Source organism: Camelus ferus, chromosome 30 (genome assembly GCF_009834535.1).
Source record: "Camelus ferus isolate YT-003-E chromosome 30, BCGSAC_Cfer_1.0, whole genome shotgun sequence".
In the NCBI taxonomy this organism is placed as follows: Eukaryota; Metazoa; Chordata; class Mammalia; order Artiodactyla; family Camelidae; genus Camelus; species Camelus ferus.
In genome coordinates, this window is record NC_045725.1 from 21,748,018 (window position 1) to 21,767,637 (window position 19,620).

The 19,620-nt window shown below is 44.2% G+C and overlaps 1 protein-coding gene across 5 annotated transcripts in view; it reads left to right on the forward strand.

The window, feature by feature from the left end:
* Window positions 1-6,965: 6,965 nt before the first annotated feature.
* The window catches only part of NEDD4L (NEDD4 like E3 ubiquitin protein ligase), a 299,160-nt gene continuing 286,505 nt past the window's right edge, over window positions 6,966-19,620 (forward strand). For 3 of the 5 annotated variants that reach the window (XM_032470629.1, XM_032470630.1, XM_032470633.1), the window contains exon 1: window positions 6,968-7,323. In XM_032470629.1, the coding sequence (XP_032326520.1) occupies window positions 7,276-7,323 (48 nt within the window). In that variant the 5' untranslated portion in view covers window positions 6,968-7,275. Of the gene's footprint in view, window positions 7,324-14,884; window positions 15,028-19,620 lie in introns of those variants that run through there. The other 2 variants (XM_032470627.1, XM_032470628.1) reach the window with 2 other exon arrangements.

Consider the following 19,620-nt stretch of genomic DNA (forward strand, 5'->3'; position numbering starts at 1 on the left):
AATCTTCCCCTTTTTAAATACAGATAGTAAAACTAGAGAAAGTTATCTTAGAAGCACATGTTCAAAATTTTATTAGTGAAGTAAAGGACTTCAAAAAAGGAAAGACACATTTCACCTTCTAAATTAAGCAGAGAGTTTTCAGGTCACTTAGATTATTGTTTTAAAAATGATCAATAAACTTGTCAAAATTGTTAATTAAAGCAGCTGTTTCATTGCTTCTATCACAGAGTCGAAGGGCATAATTTATCTTGCTTCTGGCAAATAAAAGTGCAACGTGAGGAGGAAAAAAAAATCACTCCCTTTCTACCAAAAAAATTGAAGTCAGATGATCGAGCATTTGTGCATCCAGAAAAGCATAGACTGAAATTAACACCATGCTTCTTGTGGTTGGCTGAATAACGGGCTCTAAAAATAACTAGGTTGGTCCTGATCCCTGGAATCCGGGAATGTCTGCTTATCTGGCAGGAGAGTTTGCAGGTGTGACTAAATTAAGGTTTCTGAGACCATCTTCCAGGGGATTATCCTGGATTATCTGAGTGGGCCCTACATGTCCCCACAAGTGTCCTTATAAGAAGTGGGCAGGGAGAGATTGGACTACAGAGAGAAGAAAGATGGCAGAGAGATGACCTCTACAAAGAGAGAGAGAAATCGGAAGCAGGAGGGAGGGGCCGTGAGCAGAGAAACGGAAGGAACAGCTCTGGATGCCAATGGCTTCTCCCCTAGAGCCTGCGGAAGGGACGCCTACATGTTGGTGTCAGCCCAGTGCTACTGATTTCAGACTTCTGGCCTCCAGAACTGTAAGAGAATAAATTTCTGTTGTTTTAAGCCATCAAGTGTGTGGTGGTTTGTTACAGTGGCCATAGGAAACCAATTAATATGCTTCCAAATTTCTAGGAAATAAGAATTTGGCGTTTGATTTTTAAAGTTTACTAAATGAGTTAATGGAGATGAATAGGAATGCAAAGGTATTATTTAAAAGAACCAATATGACTCTGCCTCTTTTAGGCAGAAAAACATAACTGTATAACATTTCAAGTGCCTCACTTGTAAATAGGGTCAATAGAGCTTCCTTAGCTAGCAATACGGTGGTCTAGCTGCTCTGTCTCCTTGCTGTAAACTATCCTGACTTTTAAAATGTATTGTTGGGTAACCAGTTAATCCCCGAGCTTCCAAATACTGGTCAGCTTTGGCTTTGATAATGGATAATGATGTGTGGCAAAAGTCTCAAAACTTCAGTGGCTACAATAAATTATCTATCTCTAGTTCACACTGCATGTTGGCAGCTATAAGTTGGGTGACCCTGCTCCAGGCTGTAGGTCAAATTCAGGTCTCTTTCTTGTGTGTTCTCATGGGACCAGGCTTAAGGAGCCACCCTCACCTGGGATGTAATGTTCTCATGGTACAGGGCAGGAACACAGAATTGGTGGCAAAAACTTGCAATGTCTCTATAATCTCTGTTTTGAACTGGCCACACTGCTACTTCTCCTCATATTCCATTGGGCTAAATAAGGTACATGGTCAGGTGCAGTATCACTGGGGCAGGAACATTTATTCCTCCTGGAGGTGAGGAAGTGAACATTTGCTGAACAGTAATATAGTGTTTGTCTATACCCCTCCATTCTGAGAAAGTTAGCTGAACCCAAAGCATGATGAAGTAAACAGCAAGTAAATGCTATTATTTGCACTGCAACTGAGGGGGGACTCATTTTGGGTCTAGAGGCTGAATCTAGGACTTCTGTACAAAACAGACTCTCTAATGGGGTGGTAGAATTTCCTAATTCTTACAGAAACAAACACAAATCCACTTTGGAGTTCCACAGACAAAGATCAACCAAATAAAATCACAACCAAATGAATTCACATTCAACGCACATGGAATGAAGTGGCTATGAGCAAGCGTCAGCAGAAACAATGGAAGACACATTCCAAACTTTCAGCTATTCCTCAGAAATTAATAAAATAAGTAATTATGAAATGTTTAATAAAAAATTTGGAAACACAAGATGAGGAACTCTCAAGAATGATGAGGCTGATATGAAAAAAATTAAATAGAACTTTTGGATATGAAAAATTTGATCACCGAATAAAAAAACTCAACTGATGCATTAAACAGAAGATTAGACTCGATGAAATAGTTCCTTAGCCAAGTGGAAGAGAATCTGCAGAAATCACCCAGGATGCCGCACAGACAGACAAGGAGATGGAATATGTTAAAGAGGTTAAGAGATTCTGAAGACAAGGTCTGCATGTGATTCACCGGAGTCCCAGAAGGACAGATGTAGAGAATGGAGAAAGGGCAATATTTGAAGAAATGATAGCTGAGCATTTTCCAGAAAGGATCAAAGATTAAAATCCACAGTGCAAAGAGTATTGGGCGGGATAAATAAAAAGAAAGTCACATACAGACAAATTATAGAAAGTTTAGAACATCGAGAACAAAGAGCAGCTAAACATAAGGCAAATGACCTACAGGGGAATAATAATTAAACTAAGAGCTGCCCATTCATCGTCAACAACGGAAACCAGAAATGAGAGAAATAGCGTCTTCCAAGTGCTGAGAATCAGACAACCATTTTACCTTGGATAAGACTACTGAATGTCGTAAGGGTGGTTCTGTTCCCTCCACAACGGCCTAAGAAATTAATTTACAAACCCACACTTCAGAATGGTAGGTGTGGATAAAATCAATGACACCAGTCACACTAAAAACATTTACTTACATTCTTCTACATCCCACAACGGCTTTGAGTCTGCTTCTAAGATCTAATTTTCACCATCTTGCATGAATGAGGACAGATATTTTCAGATAAACAGAAACTTAAGTTTATCACCAATAGATGTTTACTAAAAGGATTTAAAAGGATATTTTTCAAGAAGAAAAATGATCCCAAGGGAATGTCTAAGAAGCAACATGGAATCCTTAGAAACAAAACCACAATACATACTGGTAAAGCTAAAAAAATTGTATAATATAAAAATAATATCTAATGTAGTAGTTTAAAAAGGAGAGAACAAAATTGGATAGTAATACAATAAAAAGAGTTGGTCATCAAAAACAGTGTCTTAAGCTTCTTGTATTGTTCAGATGTGGGATTAAGATATTAACTTTTGATTTTTCAAGTGAGGTATGCATGTAAAATGTCAAAGGTATAAAAAATTTTTTTAAATTAAAAATTAAAAAAAGGTCCAAGGTAAACAGGAAAAGAATAGAAATGCAGTGAATAACATTCCAACCAGGAGATGGAAACAGCTATAATAAGAAAACAAAGAATAATAGCATAACTCAATAAAAAAGATGCATTAAAAAGTAAGAAAAAACAGTAAAAATGTGTAAACAAATCAGATGTTTTAGAAATATAAATAAATTAAAAAAGCAAATAGCTAATATAGACAGATAAAAGGTATTTTGTCAGAAATATACAAATCATGTATTTATATCTTGGACGATATTTTATTATTTTTAGGGTGCTATGATGAATAGTACATATGTGTTCAAAATATTTCCTAAAAAGTTTAGCTATTTTTACACAAAAAGATTAGCTATTTACAAGTGATTCTTTGCTACCCATCTCTATATTTATCTAAATTTTGAAGCATGGTTTATTTCCTCATATGATCATAAACAACAAATTTGTGAGATTCCTCTGTGTCAATGAATGTTCCTAAGTTCCAAGACAACACCGGTTTTTGCAGGTACATGGCCATCTTCAAAAAGTCTGCTTCATGAGCTTTCTTTTTAAAGAACACAAAATACCAAAAATCGAAGAGGAAAAAAATCTAGTGTTATTTACATGAAACCCACAGATATGTGACACTATGTGTTATTCAGCTCTGGGTACTTCCCAGACTTGATTCAGATATACATAACTTGCTAAGGCAACTCAATAATTTGTCAAGAGGCTTGACATTAAATGTTCCCTATTTGTGATTACCCATTGTACTTTAAAATTGTTCTCGCTAATTTTTCATTCCTGATGATCCAAGCGAAGAGCATTTACCAAACACCCACAGTGTCAAGTCCAAGATTGTTAAAGGCAGTCTCTAATGGAAACAAAATAGAACAAATTCCAGAGAAGACTCTATAAATTAGGTTCTTTATCATTGTTGGGTAGACATGAAATTAACTGGAGACTGAAACAATTTTGCTTTGGAGGGGACTGTGGGTTAGTTTTTCCTAAGGGCTGTCCTCCCAGAACTCCCCTCCTGCAAATAATGGGATACTAATTTGTATCGGTATCCCAAAGCAGTAAGGGGTGGGAAAACTGATCCAGGATACTAGTCGTATGCAGTATATTTGTTTATATCCTACCTCATTCCACAAAGGATTTGAGTATGTTTAAAGTATGTAATTTCTTCTAAACTGAAAAAAATAAAATTTAAAAGATCAAGATGATGGAAAATATGTAAAGAATATCAGTCTGAGCTGGAGAGCCCTAAATTTTGCTCTGCATTAGAATCACCTGGGGAGCTTCTAAAACTCCTGACGCCCACGTAGCACCCCACACCAATTAAATCAGAGTGTATGGGGGTGGCTGGTAGACAGCAGTGGTTTTTAAACATCCTCAGGTGTTCCTACCTGCAGCAAAGTTCGGGACCTGCTGGCCAGGGCTGCCATTCTCAACCTTAAATGGACATTAACATCACCTGGGAAGCTATTGAAACTGCTAATGCCTGTGCTCCAGCTGAACCAAAGAAATCATAGTCTCTCAGGCTGGTGACTGTGAGCTTGGTCATTTTAAAGCTCCCCAGATGATAACAGCATGTATCCAGGGTGGAGAACCACTGCATGGGAAAAGGTGGTATGTAATTATATAGGGGATTGATTTTGTTTTTATGGGGTTCTTTTATGACTTAGGGCTATAAAATGGGCCCTGAGCTCCCTGGTGGCCAAAGTAAATAGAAAAACACAATCAGTTTAAATAATTCTTGTCATCCATCATGCAAAAACTTACCAGTTCCTTGGAAGAAAGAAAACTTTTCCTCCTGGATTTGAAATAAACATCTTGTTTGGGTCTTACAGAGAACACTGAATCATGATTTTTATAAACATCTCTACAATGAATGACATAAGGCAGGGTTCATGTTGTAGTTTCTCCTAATCATGCCTTAGGGAAAGCCAAGGTCATGGCCCCAGAGTGCTGGCAGGTGTAGGCTGTTGTGGGGGTGTGGGAGCAGGACCATGGAAACTGGACAGAGAAGAAGCACACAGACACACCTCTACAGCTCCCAAATGATACAGCCTCACCAAAGATAAAGGCTGGAACTGTGCACCTCCAGGGTGTAGAAGGGGTGTCCTGTGTAATTAGAAATTCTAATTTTCTATTAGACAATTTTTTTCAAAGTTTACCTTTCCCCATATAATATAAACTGGACAAAACTTGACAAGGCCTGGTGAGTGAGGATAGGGAAGCAGTGACTCCTGGAGGAGTCACAGGCACGGTGGCTGCAGGGCATGTTAGAATTGGTGTGTGCCGCCTCTGTGTGAGTGTGTGTGCTTGTAAATGTTTATCAAATGAAAAATAATCTAGGCCTGAAAAGGTCAAAAAACTTTGGCCTGGACAGAATGAGCAGAGACCTGTCTTTTAAAATGCTCCTCCATTAAAGATGACTTTTTCCCTCAGTTGGACTTTTGTGGCATTTTGTGGATTTAATGGCTCACGATTTGTAGAGAAGGTTCCTGAGTAGGGTGTTGACTCCAAGGGGCTTTGTCTTGAAAGAAAATCCACAGTATGGCACATATTTAAGCCACAGTCATGTCGTAGGGAGGCAAAGGAGAGCTTACATTAAGATGGGTGTTTCCTTTCTTTTGAAAACGATCTAGCGCTGCACACAACGGTTACTTAGTAAAGGAGCTGCGGTCGGGCAGGAAGATTCTTCCGGATCACGTGAGTTCTCCTTTCTTAAACAACTGACTTGAATGAAAATCCTAAATGCACCCTCTGAATACCAAAGAGGGCACTTTGATGTTTTTCTTTTCAAAGGCAAATAGCATGTTCTGCTTCTGTTTTCTTTTTGAACCCACAACTGTACTTAACATCTAAATTTAAAGGAAGTCTTCCTGAAAAAGCCGACCTACGAATTTTTCTCTTATTTAAAGTAGTCTCTGGCGTTCCTATAAATCTGAAGGATTAAATGAACTGCTTGCTAGAGAAACAGTAGCTGGCATGTGGGAAGAATCCTACGATGGCTAATAAGACGTCTTAATGGTTTGCATATGCAGAGGATAACCTTAAACTTAGGCTTGATATTTCACGTTGCGGCTCACAAAAGAGATGGTTTTTTATTCAAAGAACCGCGCTGTGTGTTTTCGAGTGGGTGGGTGTGTACTCAGCGGGCGCTGTGTTGGTTTTGTTCCCTGTAAGGTTGACACAGGCAGTGGCAACCCGCGGCCACACCGGGGCAGCCTCTTCCCGGCTGGCGGCCGGGCCAGGCGGCTCGGGGGCGCCGACAATGCAGCCAAATTCGGCTTGCTGGGGTTGCCAAGAATTTAAAGGGGTCTAGAAACATCCATCTTCCCCCCTTTAACAACTACCGCGAGCTCAAGGCTCTGGGTTAAAAAAGACTTTGGGGAAGAAAAATTGACCTTCTTGTGGAAAATGCCTTCAGCGCCCCCAAATGCCCAGCCGGCCCGCTCCCCAAAGCGGAGGGAGAGCCGGAGGGGAGGGTGGGTCAGCTCCGAGGGCCGAGCCCACATCGGCACTCCTCCGGCGACCCGCCCTGCGGCTCGGGGAGCGGCTCTGGAGTCCCAGGGTGGGGTGGGCGTGGGGGCCGAACTCCGCCACCCCCGCGCCCGCGGCCCGCCCCCCGGTCCGGCCTGTGATTGGCTTGGGGGGCGCGTGTGCCCGCCCCGGCGAGGCGGGGAGGGTCCCCTCCGGGCGCCAGGAGAGAGGAGGCGGAGGAGGGGGCGGAGAGAGCGGGGGCCGGGAGGGAGCGAGAGAGGGGGCGGGCGAGCCGGGTTCCAGAGATTCGAGAGCAGGCTCGGAGAGGGGCGGAGAGCGGCGGGCGAGCGTGGAGGGAAGGAAAGCCCGGCGGGCTCCGCGTCGCCGCTGCCGCCCGCTGCTCCGCGCGCTCTCGGCCCGCCGGCCCGCACGGCCCCGCAGCCTTCCGGGAGGAAGCGGCGCAGGCAGCGGCCGAGGCGCGCGCGCTCGGGCTCTCTCACCTGCCGGCGCCCGGCGGGACGTGCGCAGGGCCGGGCGCAGGGCCGACCGGCCCCGGAGGAGGAGGGAAGACCCGGCCGCCCGCGCCGCAGCCCAGCCGCCCGGGAGCGCCGGCTCCATGGCGACCGGGCTCGGGGAGCCGGTCTACGGACTTTCGGAAGACGAGGTGAGCGGCGCCCCCTTCCCGACGGGACTCCCCGGGGAGTTCCTGCCCGGCGACGGCAGGGGGTGGGGACTGGGACGACCCCCGGGGTGCGCGTACTCCGCGCCTGCCGGGGAACCCCAAAGGCGGGAGCGCCTTGGAGCGGGGTCCTGGCGGGGTGCTCGCTTCTTCCGCCCGCCGCCCTCTCCCTCCGGTCCAGCGCATTGTTTGTAAATAAAGCAGCGCGAAGCCCCGCGAGCAGAGGGATTGCTTGCCGCTCCTCGCCTTTGGCTGGGAAGAGGGCGCGTGCGCCTCTCTGCCCGCGCCTGCCTTTCCTCCGAGCCGCGTCTCCCCGTGCTGTGGGGCAACTTTCCGCCTTACGCCCCTGCAGCTTGGGAGTCCATGATGTGTGTCACGTCTAGGTCGCGGCAGGAGACCCTCGCCACGTGGGGGAGCCTGGGGTCGCGAGGGAACCTGAATTGTTTCCCCCTGGAACTTTCTTTTTAACGAGTGTCAGCAAGTGCTCTGATGCATGTGTGTGTTGGTTACGGAGGGAGCCGGTGAAACACTCGGAGCTGTGCATGTCCGACCCTCTGTCTTGCAGAGTCTAAAGCCAGGAGTGTGATTTCGGGGTCTTTTGGGTGGCAAGGAGTAGATCTGGGATAATGGCAGGTGCTACTGGAAACTTGGAGGAAGCTTCAGCCCTGCCATTTTTTTCCTCCCAAGGATCCAAAGCCCAGCACCTCCGGGGTGAGTGGAGAGATGAAAGCTCAATTGATCCTTTTTATTGATGAAGCGAATTAAGTAAGCCACGCCCCCGGGGCTGTTGATTTGACTGGAAAGGGCTTTGTTTTTACCCTCACTCTCTCCTTGCGGGTTCCCACTCCCCCCTTTTGAGACGATCCTGCTAAATCACTGCTAAGCCCTCTCCCGACCAGCCACACTCGGCTCTTATTGGTGTGTTGCTCTGCCAAAAAGGGGGGTGGGAGAGTGTCGCTGGCGCGGCGTGACAGGCAGGCTGGATGGAGCAGGTAGGAGGGGTTTGCCATCTGGCGGGGTGCGCGCTTAGGTCTGGCTTGCCTTTCGAGAGGTGAATTTACAACCCATGAAGCATTACTCAGCAGGGAGGTATTTCCTATGGTTGTGCATTTCATGAAAAATTAATGCCTGGAAATTCAAAGATTTCTGGATTTCTCTTTCTTCCTTTCTGTTTTCTGAGGTCTCCTCTTTCTCGGGTGATGGGGGTGGGGTTAATAGGCTCTTATCTGAGACGTGAGAACGTTATGGCTTCCCTCTCACCAGCTTTCCTATCCTGGTACTGTGTGTGTGTGTGTTTGTGTGTTCGCGCTTCTAGGTGTGTAATGGCATAGGTGTCTTAGGGTGGGGAGGGTGTTCGGGGATGCTTTTTTTTTTTCTTTTTCCTTAATGGTGCTAGGTAAAGCTTGTTGTGGTATTTCTTTTATCAAAGAATGATCACAATGCAAATAATGTGTGATTGGCGTTTCCCATCATTTTGCCATGCTGTGCTTGTATAAAATATTCCCCCCTTTCTGTGCAGTTACCTGGGGATGGGTGAAAAGTAGTGTTGTTTCATTTACCCAGGGGGATCACCTCTCCCTCTTGTCTCTCCTTTTTGAGGTGCTTTCTCTTTCATTCTCTACTTCTCCGTTTAATTAGTAGCAGTAGAGGGCAGGCAGTGAGCTTTTAGGAAGGTGGTGAGACACAGGCATTCCCAAACAAAGGGGCTTGAAGTACTGTGGCTGCTCAAGACAGCTGCTTTTCATCTTAGGTCTTTTTAAAAAATTACATGATCATTCTTAAAAATCTCTGTGGAAAAAGATTTTTAATGAGCATTTTGGGAAATGCAGCAGCGTAAATGAATCACATGCATGCCAGTGTTTGTGCTTTGTCTGCATTTACAGCTAGTGTCAGAATCTACCTAGAGCGCCTCTTACCACTTTTGTCTGAATGAGCAGAATACTGGTGTTTAGGGTCAAAGTGAAGGATGGAATGTAAACTGAATCGGGGTGTGTGTGTATGTTTGTGTGTGACTGGCTTCACTCCTGCTTGTTACTGGAGGTCTACTGGGGCTGTATAGGGAATAAACAGCAAGAAGTGATGAGGAAATTATATTGATTAAATGATGGCCATGTTGCTGGTGCTGTTTAATTCCACGTACACTATGTTACAAAAGACAAGTCATATCTGTCTTTTCTCAGTTTCTCCTATCAGTGGGGGCAGGGTTGTTTTGATGACTTCACATTTCTACGGTATTTGTTTTTTATGGGAGGTTTCATGCTGTCGGGTTGCCCTTCGGAAGATCAGGGGTTGCCTTCGTAGAATATTAACAAGAAAGTTTTGAATTTGCACAGCTTGTTTTGTCTCTCTGAATTGGTCTGTGTGAGGAAACAAATGGGAGGTTTTTTAACAGACTCTTAAAGTGGATGCCTGATGTAACAAATGGCAGGGTGGTTTTTCCAGGGCGTATTAAATATGGGGGCACTTCGGTTCATGCACTTGGTGTGCTGCAGAACATCACACATGAAGATATTTTGATTGCTTCATGGCAGAGTCACCTCATAAACCTCTTAGCAAAATAGGCATTTGTACCTAGCAAATTTCTTAAAAGTAAGTTTGTATTTTCCTTGGAGGCTGGTGAAGAGCGTTGTGTGTTTGGAGTGCACTTAGTTGTGTCCCATCTCTGAAAGACTCTTTAGCTCTAAGTACTGCTGGTGAAGCGTTGCATTAACCTAGAAAATCGCGGGATGCCGAGACAGAGGGCATTGTTCTAGGTCTGTCCAGCTTGTCAAATGAAAGGGATTAAATGTGGGCTTTGCTTGTGTGAGCGCATGTGCTGTTTATTGTGTCTTTCTGGCTGGGGTTCCTCTGGTGAGCTATAGTTCATATTCATCCGGATTCAAATTAGGTCCATTTGGGTAATCAAATTTGCAGTTGCTATCAGATGAAGGACTTCTGGTATTGGCGGGGTTAGCAAACTAACCATATTTCTGATTCAGGGCCCAGAATCAGATTTGGTTTGGAATTAGAACAGTTTGGACCACTTTCTGCATTTGGCCTAGTTCCTTGATGGATTTTTGTTTTGCGTTTTGTTTTTATTTATTTTTTTGGTGATCTGCAGCACATTTTGGCACAATTTACTTGTGAATGTTGCTCTTAACCTTCTGAAATCTTTTATTATAACATCTCAGAAAGGTATCCTTTATTTAACAGATTTTCTGGTGGATGAAAGTTAGAGAACTTTCTCCTTAGGTATGGCATTTAGATTTTTTTTTTTTTTTTGGTGGTTAGAATGAGGCACATTGCTTAGAGATGAAGGCTAGGCTGACAGGGGATGGTACTTTGATACCCTCCCTCTTTATTTTATACAAACGACGATAGTGGGCTAATGTGTCATGTGCTTTCTTTGCACTTGGCACTGTATTGGGCCTTAATGCGATGGCTATCTCGTTTAATCCTCATAGGAACCCAATGAGGTATGCTGTGATTTATAGATGAGGAATGGAGGCTCAGAGAAGTTAAGTGACCTGTATGAGGACACACAGCAAGTAAGGTGTAGAACCAAGATTTGAACCCAGTTCTAGTGATTCCAAGACCCTAGTTTTTTTTTTAACATGCTCCCTCTCTTCCAGGTATCTTGAAAGGTCTTCATAACAGGATAATATAAGATAGAGGCAAATGTCAGAGATTGTAAACTGATGGCTTCTAGGCCAGAATTCACTATGTGCCCTGCTTAGTATCATCTCCATAGTGATGGTGTTTTTTTTTTAAATTGAAGTATAGTTGATTTACGATGTTTCAGGTGTACAGCAAAGTGATTCAGTTATACATATACACATTTATATATTCTTTTTCAGATTCTTTTCCATTATAGGTTTTTACAAGATATTGAATGTAGTTCCCTGCACTATACAGTAGGTCCTTGTTGTTTATTTTATATATAGTAGGTTGTATCTGTTAGTCCCAAACTCCTGATTTATCCCTCCTCCCCCTGCTTTCCCCTTTGGTAACCATAAGTTTGTTTTCTGTGTATGTGAGTCTATTTCTGCTTTGTGAAATAAGTTCATTTGTATCTATAGTATTTTAAAACGGGGGGATTTTCATGGGAAAACGGTCAAAATCTGACTTCATTGGGTCTTCATTCTCACCTGGAAACGATTAGTGGGTCTGAGTCATGGCCCTTGAGATATGGCAGCTGTGCTGTAGTTGCCACAGTCTCCCCTGCTCCCTATTGTCTTAGAGGTCTTCCTGTTTATTTGTGTATAATTACTCACTTCATCACAAACATTTAAGGTTACCCTTTGGCATAGGTATCATTTTCTTTACTCAAGATGCTGTCAATTTTAAGATGCACCACGTGTTATGTACCGCTTAGAAAAGGAAAAAAAAAAAACTTGTCAGGCTGTGATAACTGTTGATTTTATGAAGCATTATTATTTTAGGGATGTTAAAATATGAAGACAAAGATGTTTTAGAATTCATAAATTACTCTCATTGGAAGCCTAAGATAACCCTAAGTCACCAGTTTCAATGCCCCTAGTCAGTCAACAGTTTTAGTCAACTGCCGATCAGATTTCTGCCCTTTTGTCTCTGAGGAAAGGGCTAGAATAAGGGAAATGCTCTTAAGTGGGCATCAGCAGAAGAAAGACAGGGAGCCTTGGTGATGTGCCCCTCTGACTAGCCATCTGTGAGTCATTAAGAATAGTCGTTAATTTATAGAATGTGGTCCATGTGTATTTTCAAGAGATTACTTGAGAAACCCTGCAGGCCAGCTTTGCAGCTGTGCAAAAAATGGTCACAAGATGGCTTTCAGAAATTACAGTTTAGGTATTGTTTGGAGCTGAAGGAGGATGCTGAAAGGCTGCTCCCCAGAAGCTTCGACTTGCCCATTCATTCCAACTGCATGTGCCTGAGTCAGGCCAAGCACTGCTGGTTGGAGAGCTCCTCTATCCAGGACTCCAGGACTCAGGCTAGCCCAGTTAATCTGTGTCATTCCTGCTAATGTTTAAGAAACACACCCTAAAAGGGCCTCAGCTTTATGGTGGCATTTGAAAGCAGTTTTTAAAATTGGCAAGTATACCATATTGTAGATTTTATGAAGCATCATTATTTCTCTTTAGGTTTTTCTTTTCTTAAAGGGTTCTATGGAATTTGTAGAAATTGACATTTTAATTTATATTCTGTTTAGTTTTATTGTCAAAGTGTTTATTCGAATTATGCCGTCACTGGAAAGTAGTTTCCTTAAGGAATATGTAAAGACATGAGGACAGTGGCAAATGAGAATCCGCCGATGATGGCAGTTTCTTTACCATACAGAATGCAATTTAAAGGGAAGCGGTTGAATGGTGCCAGGGCATCTCTTCAATGCACTGAGTCCCGGCATCACCGGGAAACTTCCTTGGAAAGTTGTTGGGGGCTTCTGGGAGCATCAGTGTGCTTGGTATATATTCAGGGGATACATGAATAATCTCAAGGAAGAAATCTCCAGTGTTAAGAATGGTTTTCGATTGTGACATCATCACAGCAATACTTCTGAGCTCCTGCTAAATGGCTTCTACACTTACCATGGGGGGAAGAAACTATGCTCATTGCTAATTAATAACTTTTCTGTAATGTGCTGTTATTTAAATAAGACCATAAGATCATGATTATATGGGACTGGTGGAAGAAACAAATTAATTTCTTTTCAATAGATTGAAATCACATCAAAATTTTTTGTTTTATGTTAAAAAGATATTTAAGCAGGTTTTATTGTTGCCCTTGAATTTTGGGTCCTAGACAACTAGCAGTAGTCAAAAGAGATCCTAACTTAAGAGTTTTTAAGCTTTTTGATGCTGTAGGTCTTTGAATAAGTGTTTTTATCTTACTGATATATTTGTGAATTGGTAATAAAGCAGATTACATAGTGATCTTTTAACAATCCACATAAAAGAGGATTAAAATAGTAAATGAAAGTGTTGATATTAAGTGTTACGGTAGTAGAATTCACAGAGGGCAAGGGAAGTGTGACACAGTGTTGCTTTCTGTTTTCATACTGATTCTCTTCCAGGTCACGGTATAGACAAATACATTTCATTTTCTGACTATAGGTGGCAATGTTTGTACTGTTTCTGTTTAATGATGTTAACCGTTGGTTTGGGAGTTGCTTGTTGGCGGAATATGGACATTGGAGCGTAATTTAGAGATGAGGATAAAGAAACTAGACTTAGAAAACAGTATTTTCCTACAGACTAAAAAGAGAAATCAGTTCTGTAATAAAAACACCTAAAGTGGTATTTCTCAGTGTGGAAAATAGCAGGAATCGTCTGTTTTCCAAGTTTCCCATGCTCCCTCTTACCCAGAACATTAAAACTTGGGAAAGGCACAAATCCAAAAGGCATTTGGATTTGGGGGGAAAAGCCCCCATGACATACAAACACACAGAAAAGGTCCTTTGAGAAGTGCTGTCATATCCTTTCTTCTTGGGTGCTTAGGGACCTTCTAAATAATTCTAGTATGTTGCACGGACGGTTCCATAATTGCTGACGTTGACTTTGAGAAGGAACTGATAACTCTCACTGCTCCCAGTCGTTGGATTGCTGGAGATATTCTTGGTTCCTGAGGCAAGACTGTGGCTCAGGTTCTAGCAGAGAGAAAAGCAGTGGTTAAAGATCTTGGACACTTATTTCACGAAAACATAGGATCTCGTTATAGTCGTAACGTTTTGTCCTGTAGCCGAGTGGCCTGAATGCCTCCTATTACTGTAATACTTTGAGGTGAGAAAAGCCACATTACATAAGCATGTCTGGGGTAACGAGCTTAAATTTGACACTTCAGCCGACTTTTTGTCCCTGACTTCAGAGTCCCGTATTGATTCAGAACTGGCCAAGTTTAACGGAGAGGCTATCAGATTCCCTTGCTGTCATCAAAATCACGGTTTGGTGGCTTCTTGGCAGGCAAGCATCCACTGAGAGACTTCGTATTCTTTTTATACTTCCTGTTCTCCAAGAAAAAAGGGCCATTCAAAAATGAGTTTTCTCTTAGTGTAAAACGCTGCAATGTGAAATCCGTCCTGTGGAGGTGGAACTTGGCCGGGCTTGTAGAGGCGGTGGTCCCAGGAAGGGGATGAACGAATGCGAGAAACAGCCCCATTGCTAGTTAGGGTGGTGGCCCATCACCCGGGATGCATCAGGGCTCCTGCTGCCCTGTGGCTTCCCAGGTACACGGAAGTGAAGTTTTGATGGATCGCTCGTTTGGCTCAGGCACGTGGGTACCATCATGTGCTCCATCATCTCCTTCTGTGTGATTGGGTCCCTCCTGACTGAGGAAGCAGACCTGGAGGGGACCCCGTGGAGCAGCAGCAAGGGCTTGAGTTGTGCCTCCGATTCTTGGTCTTGCCTTTGTTAATACAGTTTTCACATTTTAATTATATTCCCCGTGCTCAGCCTCATGCAAGCCTGTCTCTTCCTGGTCTGCCCGGATGTGGTTCTGGGTCACGCTGTGTGTCTCTGAGAGCACTTTGTAAAGCTGGCCTTGCCCCTGTGGGCGAGGGGGCTGCAGTGGGAGAGACAGGCCACGCGGAACCACCCTGGTGCAACATCTGTTTTAATGTTTTAAAACTCAAAGTTAAACCATTTTTGAGTGATCTAGGTGATTGATTAAAAGTCTTTGACAGTCCGTTTCGGCAACCACCAGCATGAGGACTCTGGTGAAGACAGCCTTGCGTCCCAGGTAACGTAGCAGAAGATGAAAAGCTCCTCTTCTAAGTTTTCCTGTTGTTTGACTGAAGATGTTTGTACCGAAGGGCTCCTTGTCTTTACGTGTATTAAGTTTTGTTTTGCTTTTGAGTGCTGGAAGTCAGTTTGGTTTTTCAGAAAATGAAAGCAAGCCGAAGCTACTTAGAGAAGTATTTGGCTTCGTAAGCACTCAGTATTAACTATTCATGAAGAAAGTGGATGTCTGTGTGTCCCACTGAATTAAAAGTTGCACATACTTATGAATCTCCCAACTACCTTTAGCTCCTGAGGAACGGAGATCTGTTGAGAATCCTGCGCTGTGTTTTTTAAGTCTCCACTTTGCTCTCTCTCTGTTAATCAGTGGTTTAACTTCAGGTGTCCTCAGAGTACTAACTTCATCTTTGGCAGTTCGGTTTGGAAAGGGGAAGGGATGTGGGGTTTAAGGTGAAAAAAGGCAAAACCGAGAATTGGTTTGCTTACTTTTATCCTTTCTTCTCTTTCCTTTGGTGCTTTGTGGACTGTGAGTGATAATTGGAGGCAGCCGTAATTACAGTCCGTCAGTTGGTGTTTGAACTCTGACCTGGCTGTATTTCCTCCCCGCCTGTTGAGTCCCGAGGAGAGATGAATGTGGTTTTTGAATTAAGCTGTATCTACAGGGAGCTGAACTCTGCATGTTGACTTTGAGTTCTAGCGTATGTTCATGTTGATAACTTGAGAGATCGGGCTGCACTGCCTGCCTTTGGAATAGATGTCTTAGTCGTCAGTGAATGTTACTAGCGAAAGAGAACACGTAAGCTGGGACTAAAAGCCTTTGCTTCTTTGCTTGGAGAAGTGAGATAGAAAAGTATTTATTGTGTAGCTGTCGGGGTGGCGGGTGGGGTGGGGAGATATCAAAGAATATTTAATAACATGGAGATGTCAGTAATATAATATTAAGTGGGAAAAGTAGTTTACAAAACAGTGCACTGTTTCTGCAGAACAGTAGAATCCTATTGTGGTTAAAAGTGTGCAAAGAAAAAATGGCTAGGAATAGATCCCAGGATGTTAACGACAGTTACCTTTGAGCAAAGAGGTTACAGGTAATTTTTATTGTTTTTGCTTGCTTAATGTTTTGTATATTTCTACAATGAACTTTTTTTTCTTAACATAAAAGTTAAGTCTAAAAATGAGGTAGAAAGAAACCTCGCAAACGCATGTACTTCAGGCTTCAGGTAGAACCTAGAGCATTTGTTCAGTACAGATACTGATAGTGTTTGTTCAGTTGAGCAGGTTTTATCAACGGCCCACTTTGTGCTTTGTATCTGAAGACTTCAAGGTCATTGTACCGTGACTTGTGCCTTTTAGGAGCTCCCCGAGATGGGAAGTGGAGGGAGAGGTAAAGGGTTGGATTTTTTTTTCAGAAAAAGTGGCTGGCAGATTATATTCTTTTTTTTTTTTCCCCCACTCGCAGCTTGTAAACTAGATGTTTCATTTTCTCCACTCTGGACACTTAAAATTTGCATTTTCATCCTTTTTGACACTATGATTGCATAAAAGTCATTTAAATCTTTAGTGTTGTGACTTTTTTTGTGTGTGTACTATGAAGATTGTGGCCTGTGGTCAGACTTAAATTTGTTTTTTTTGTTTTTGTTTGCTTGGGTTTTGTGTGAGAGGTCTTGTCGTCACCTGATGGTAGCATTGAGTGGTTTTTACCAACATGGTAACTAGGCTTAGCTACAGTCATTGGTACAAATAACAAAGTGGCTGGAAGCCCTTCTTGTTTTGCCTTAGAGCTGACTTGTAACGTCCCTCAATGGTCGGTGTTTTCCCGAAGTAGGTTTCCTGGTGGTTCCTTCCTGAACAAAAGGGTAGAGAAAGCAAATACTGTGTTATGTCTAACCTGGGACGTGTCTTTATTTCTGCTCGCCGTCAGCCTTGTAGTATCTCTGAAATGAGGGTGCACCTTACAGTTGATATGTGTGTTTAATGTGGAGGTAGGTTCCTGGGGCTTATACCACCCTCTCCCCCACATCCCTCATCCCCTCAAAGTTACAGCGGACGGGTGATGATGGTATCTTAGAATTGTGGCACTTGGGCTGTCCAGTCTCAACTCAGGTATTATGATATGTTCTTGGTAGTTGTCTTGGAGATTCTAACCTTATCTCTCTTGTTCAGTTATGGTGTGCCTATTAAGAAGCGCCCACCTGGACAGTAGGACATGTGCCAGCTCAGTGACATCATCATGGAATCCAGTTCATTTTTCTCCGCTCCACTCTCTACAGCCTGGCCCTTTTCAGAGGCTTTATAGGTGTAAGAGTGGCTGCCAATGGCAGTTAGAGCTTTGTTCTCTTTTTCTACTTGCAGAGGAAAGATAATCGCTTCCTGTGGCTTTCTGTTTAAGATTAAGGAATTCTCATTCCCGTAATCACCCAGGAAATCTCTTGTTCTGTCTCATTGGCCCACAGGGGCCTAGAACTGCTCATCCCTCACCCAGCCAGTGGGAAGGAGGGGGTGGAATTACCTTTATTACCTTAATGGTCCAGCCCTTGAGCTGGGGTGAACTCCACGATGACCCTACAGCGGATGGACAATTCATCTGCCTTCAGATACATACACCTTTAGAAACGTCCACGGCTTCGTGAAGTCACATGATCCCCTGTCCCCAGGGAGGCAGCCCAGATAGTCACGGAAGTACTGCAAGCATCTCTGGGTGATCCACTGTCACTTCTCTCCCACCTGAAAGTGTTCCCCATCACGAGTGCGTGTGCCTTTCGCACAGTGAGGCTGGACAAACCGAAACGTTCGAGTTTGGAGCGGAGGAAGGTTTGTTACAGGGCCGAGCAAGAAGAATGGGTGGCTCATGCCCCCCAAACCCTGAACTCTCCCGGAAGGGTTTCAGCAAAGCATGTTGCAGGGCCACATGAGGGAGACGGGTTGCAGCGTGTGTGATCAGCTCGTGCACAATCCTCTGACTGGTTGATGTTGAAGTAACCGTGTGGTTAACATCAATCCTTAGGCTCCAGAAGGTCTGGGGCCTACTGCTTACAATCAGATCATCAAGTAGTTAATTTCTTCAATTTAGCATCTGAAAAACTCGGGAAGTGGGCATGGGGTACTGTTATCTGGGTACTTCCTGGAGGAGCTACAGCAGAGGACGTAGGGGAGGGGTCTGTCCCAGGAAGGCCCTATAGGGTCCTGCTTGGTTACAAAAGGAGGTTTTCTGTTTTTTTTTTTTTTTAAGGTCTGGTGACTTACGGCTTAATAGGTTACAACCCCTGCCAAACCATCCAGCCTCCAGCAGTGAAGAAGGAACAGGATACTATGATAAATGTCCCATTTGGAGAGGCAGAAAATAAGGGAGCTCAGCATGTGGTTTGCTGGCAGAACAGGAATAGCCTGGAGTTCTGGCCTTGGTCAGCCGGTCGGGCAACTTCCGCCTCTGCTGCATTATGTCCAGTGTGAGCATCTCCCTTGGTCCTTGTCCCCTACAGCCGCCTCTGGACGGACGGGGACTGGCAGAGGGCCTCCTCTTGGGTCCTGCCGGGGTGTGAGTCTGGGACTTCAGGGTTGTTTGGGCGTTGAGCAGCCGCAGGCTGGCATCAGATTGGCTGTATTGCTCCCATGAAAACTTAGGGTCGGGATATTTTTGGCTTCCAGTCAATTCCAAGGGCTGGTAATGACAGCCAGTGATCTTACCTAGGTGAAGTCTCTGGCTCTGGAGATTTCTGTGTCTTAGTGACAGGTCTCTATACCCTGCTCATCCCATTGTTGGCTGTCTGGCAGTGATTTTTAAAATAGCCTCAAACGAAGAGGCACGCCTTTTGGGTCCCGCAGACAACAGGGCACTTGAACCAACTCTGCTATTCAGAATGACTCGCTTCCCCAGACTGGGATTGTGGGGCTCACAGGACCCTCTCCCTGCCCCACCCACCTTGGCAGTTCCAATTTTATTTACAGCATTTCTTTTTATACAAAACCTGTGATAGTTAGAGCTCTTGAATGCAAGCAACAGTGACCAGTTCTGGCGAATTTAAGCTCAAGGGGATTTATCGAAGGTATTTGCCATGACACGGAAGTACCTGTAAAGCTGGAGAGCCAGGCCTGGACAGTGGTCAGGGACTGAGGGAGGCTAGAGACCCAGAATTGCAGCCAGAGAACCCACAGGAATCGTCTGACTAGGGCTCCTGGGCTCCCAGACCGTGAGCGCCCCCTCCGACACCGCTTCCCACCCATCTCCCGATGCTTTGGGGAGGGGCTCCTCTTGGCATAGCTCCATCAGCTCTCCTGTCTCCTACCTGTGTTGGGGGTCCTCACAGCCACTCTCAGGCTCAGTGATTCAGTAGAAAGACTCCCAAGACCCAGAAGTTGGTACACTCACAGTTATGGTATATTACAGCGCAAGGAAAACAAAGCAAAATCAGTGAAGGGAAAAAGATGCATGGAGTGATGCGTGGAAGAAACCAGGCGGGAGCTGCCGAGAGTCCTCCCCCAGCAGCAGCACACAGGATGCGCTTAATTCCTCCAGCAACTGCTGCGACAACATGTATGAAATGCCGTCTACCAGGGACTCTCATTGGAGACTCAGTGCCCAGGCTTCCTCCTGGGGACT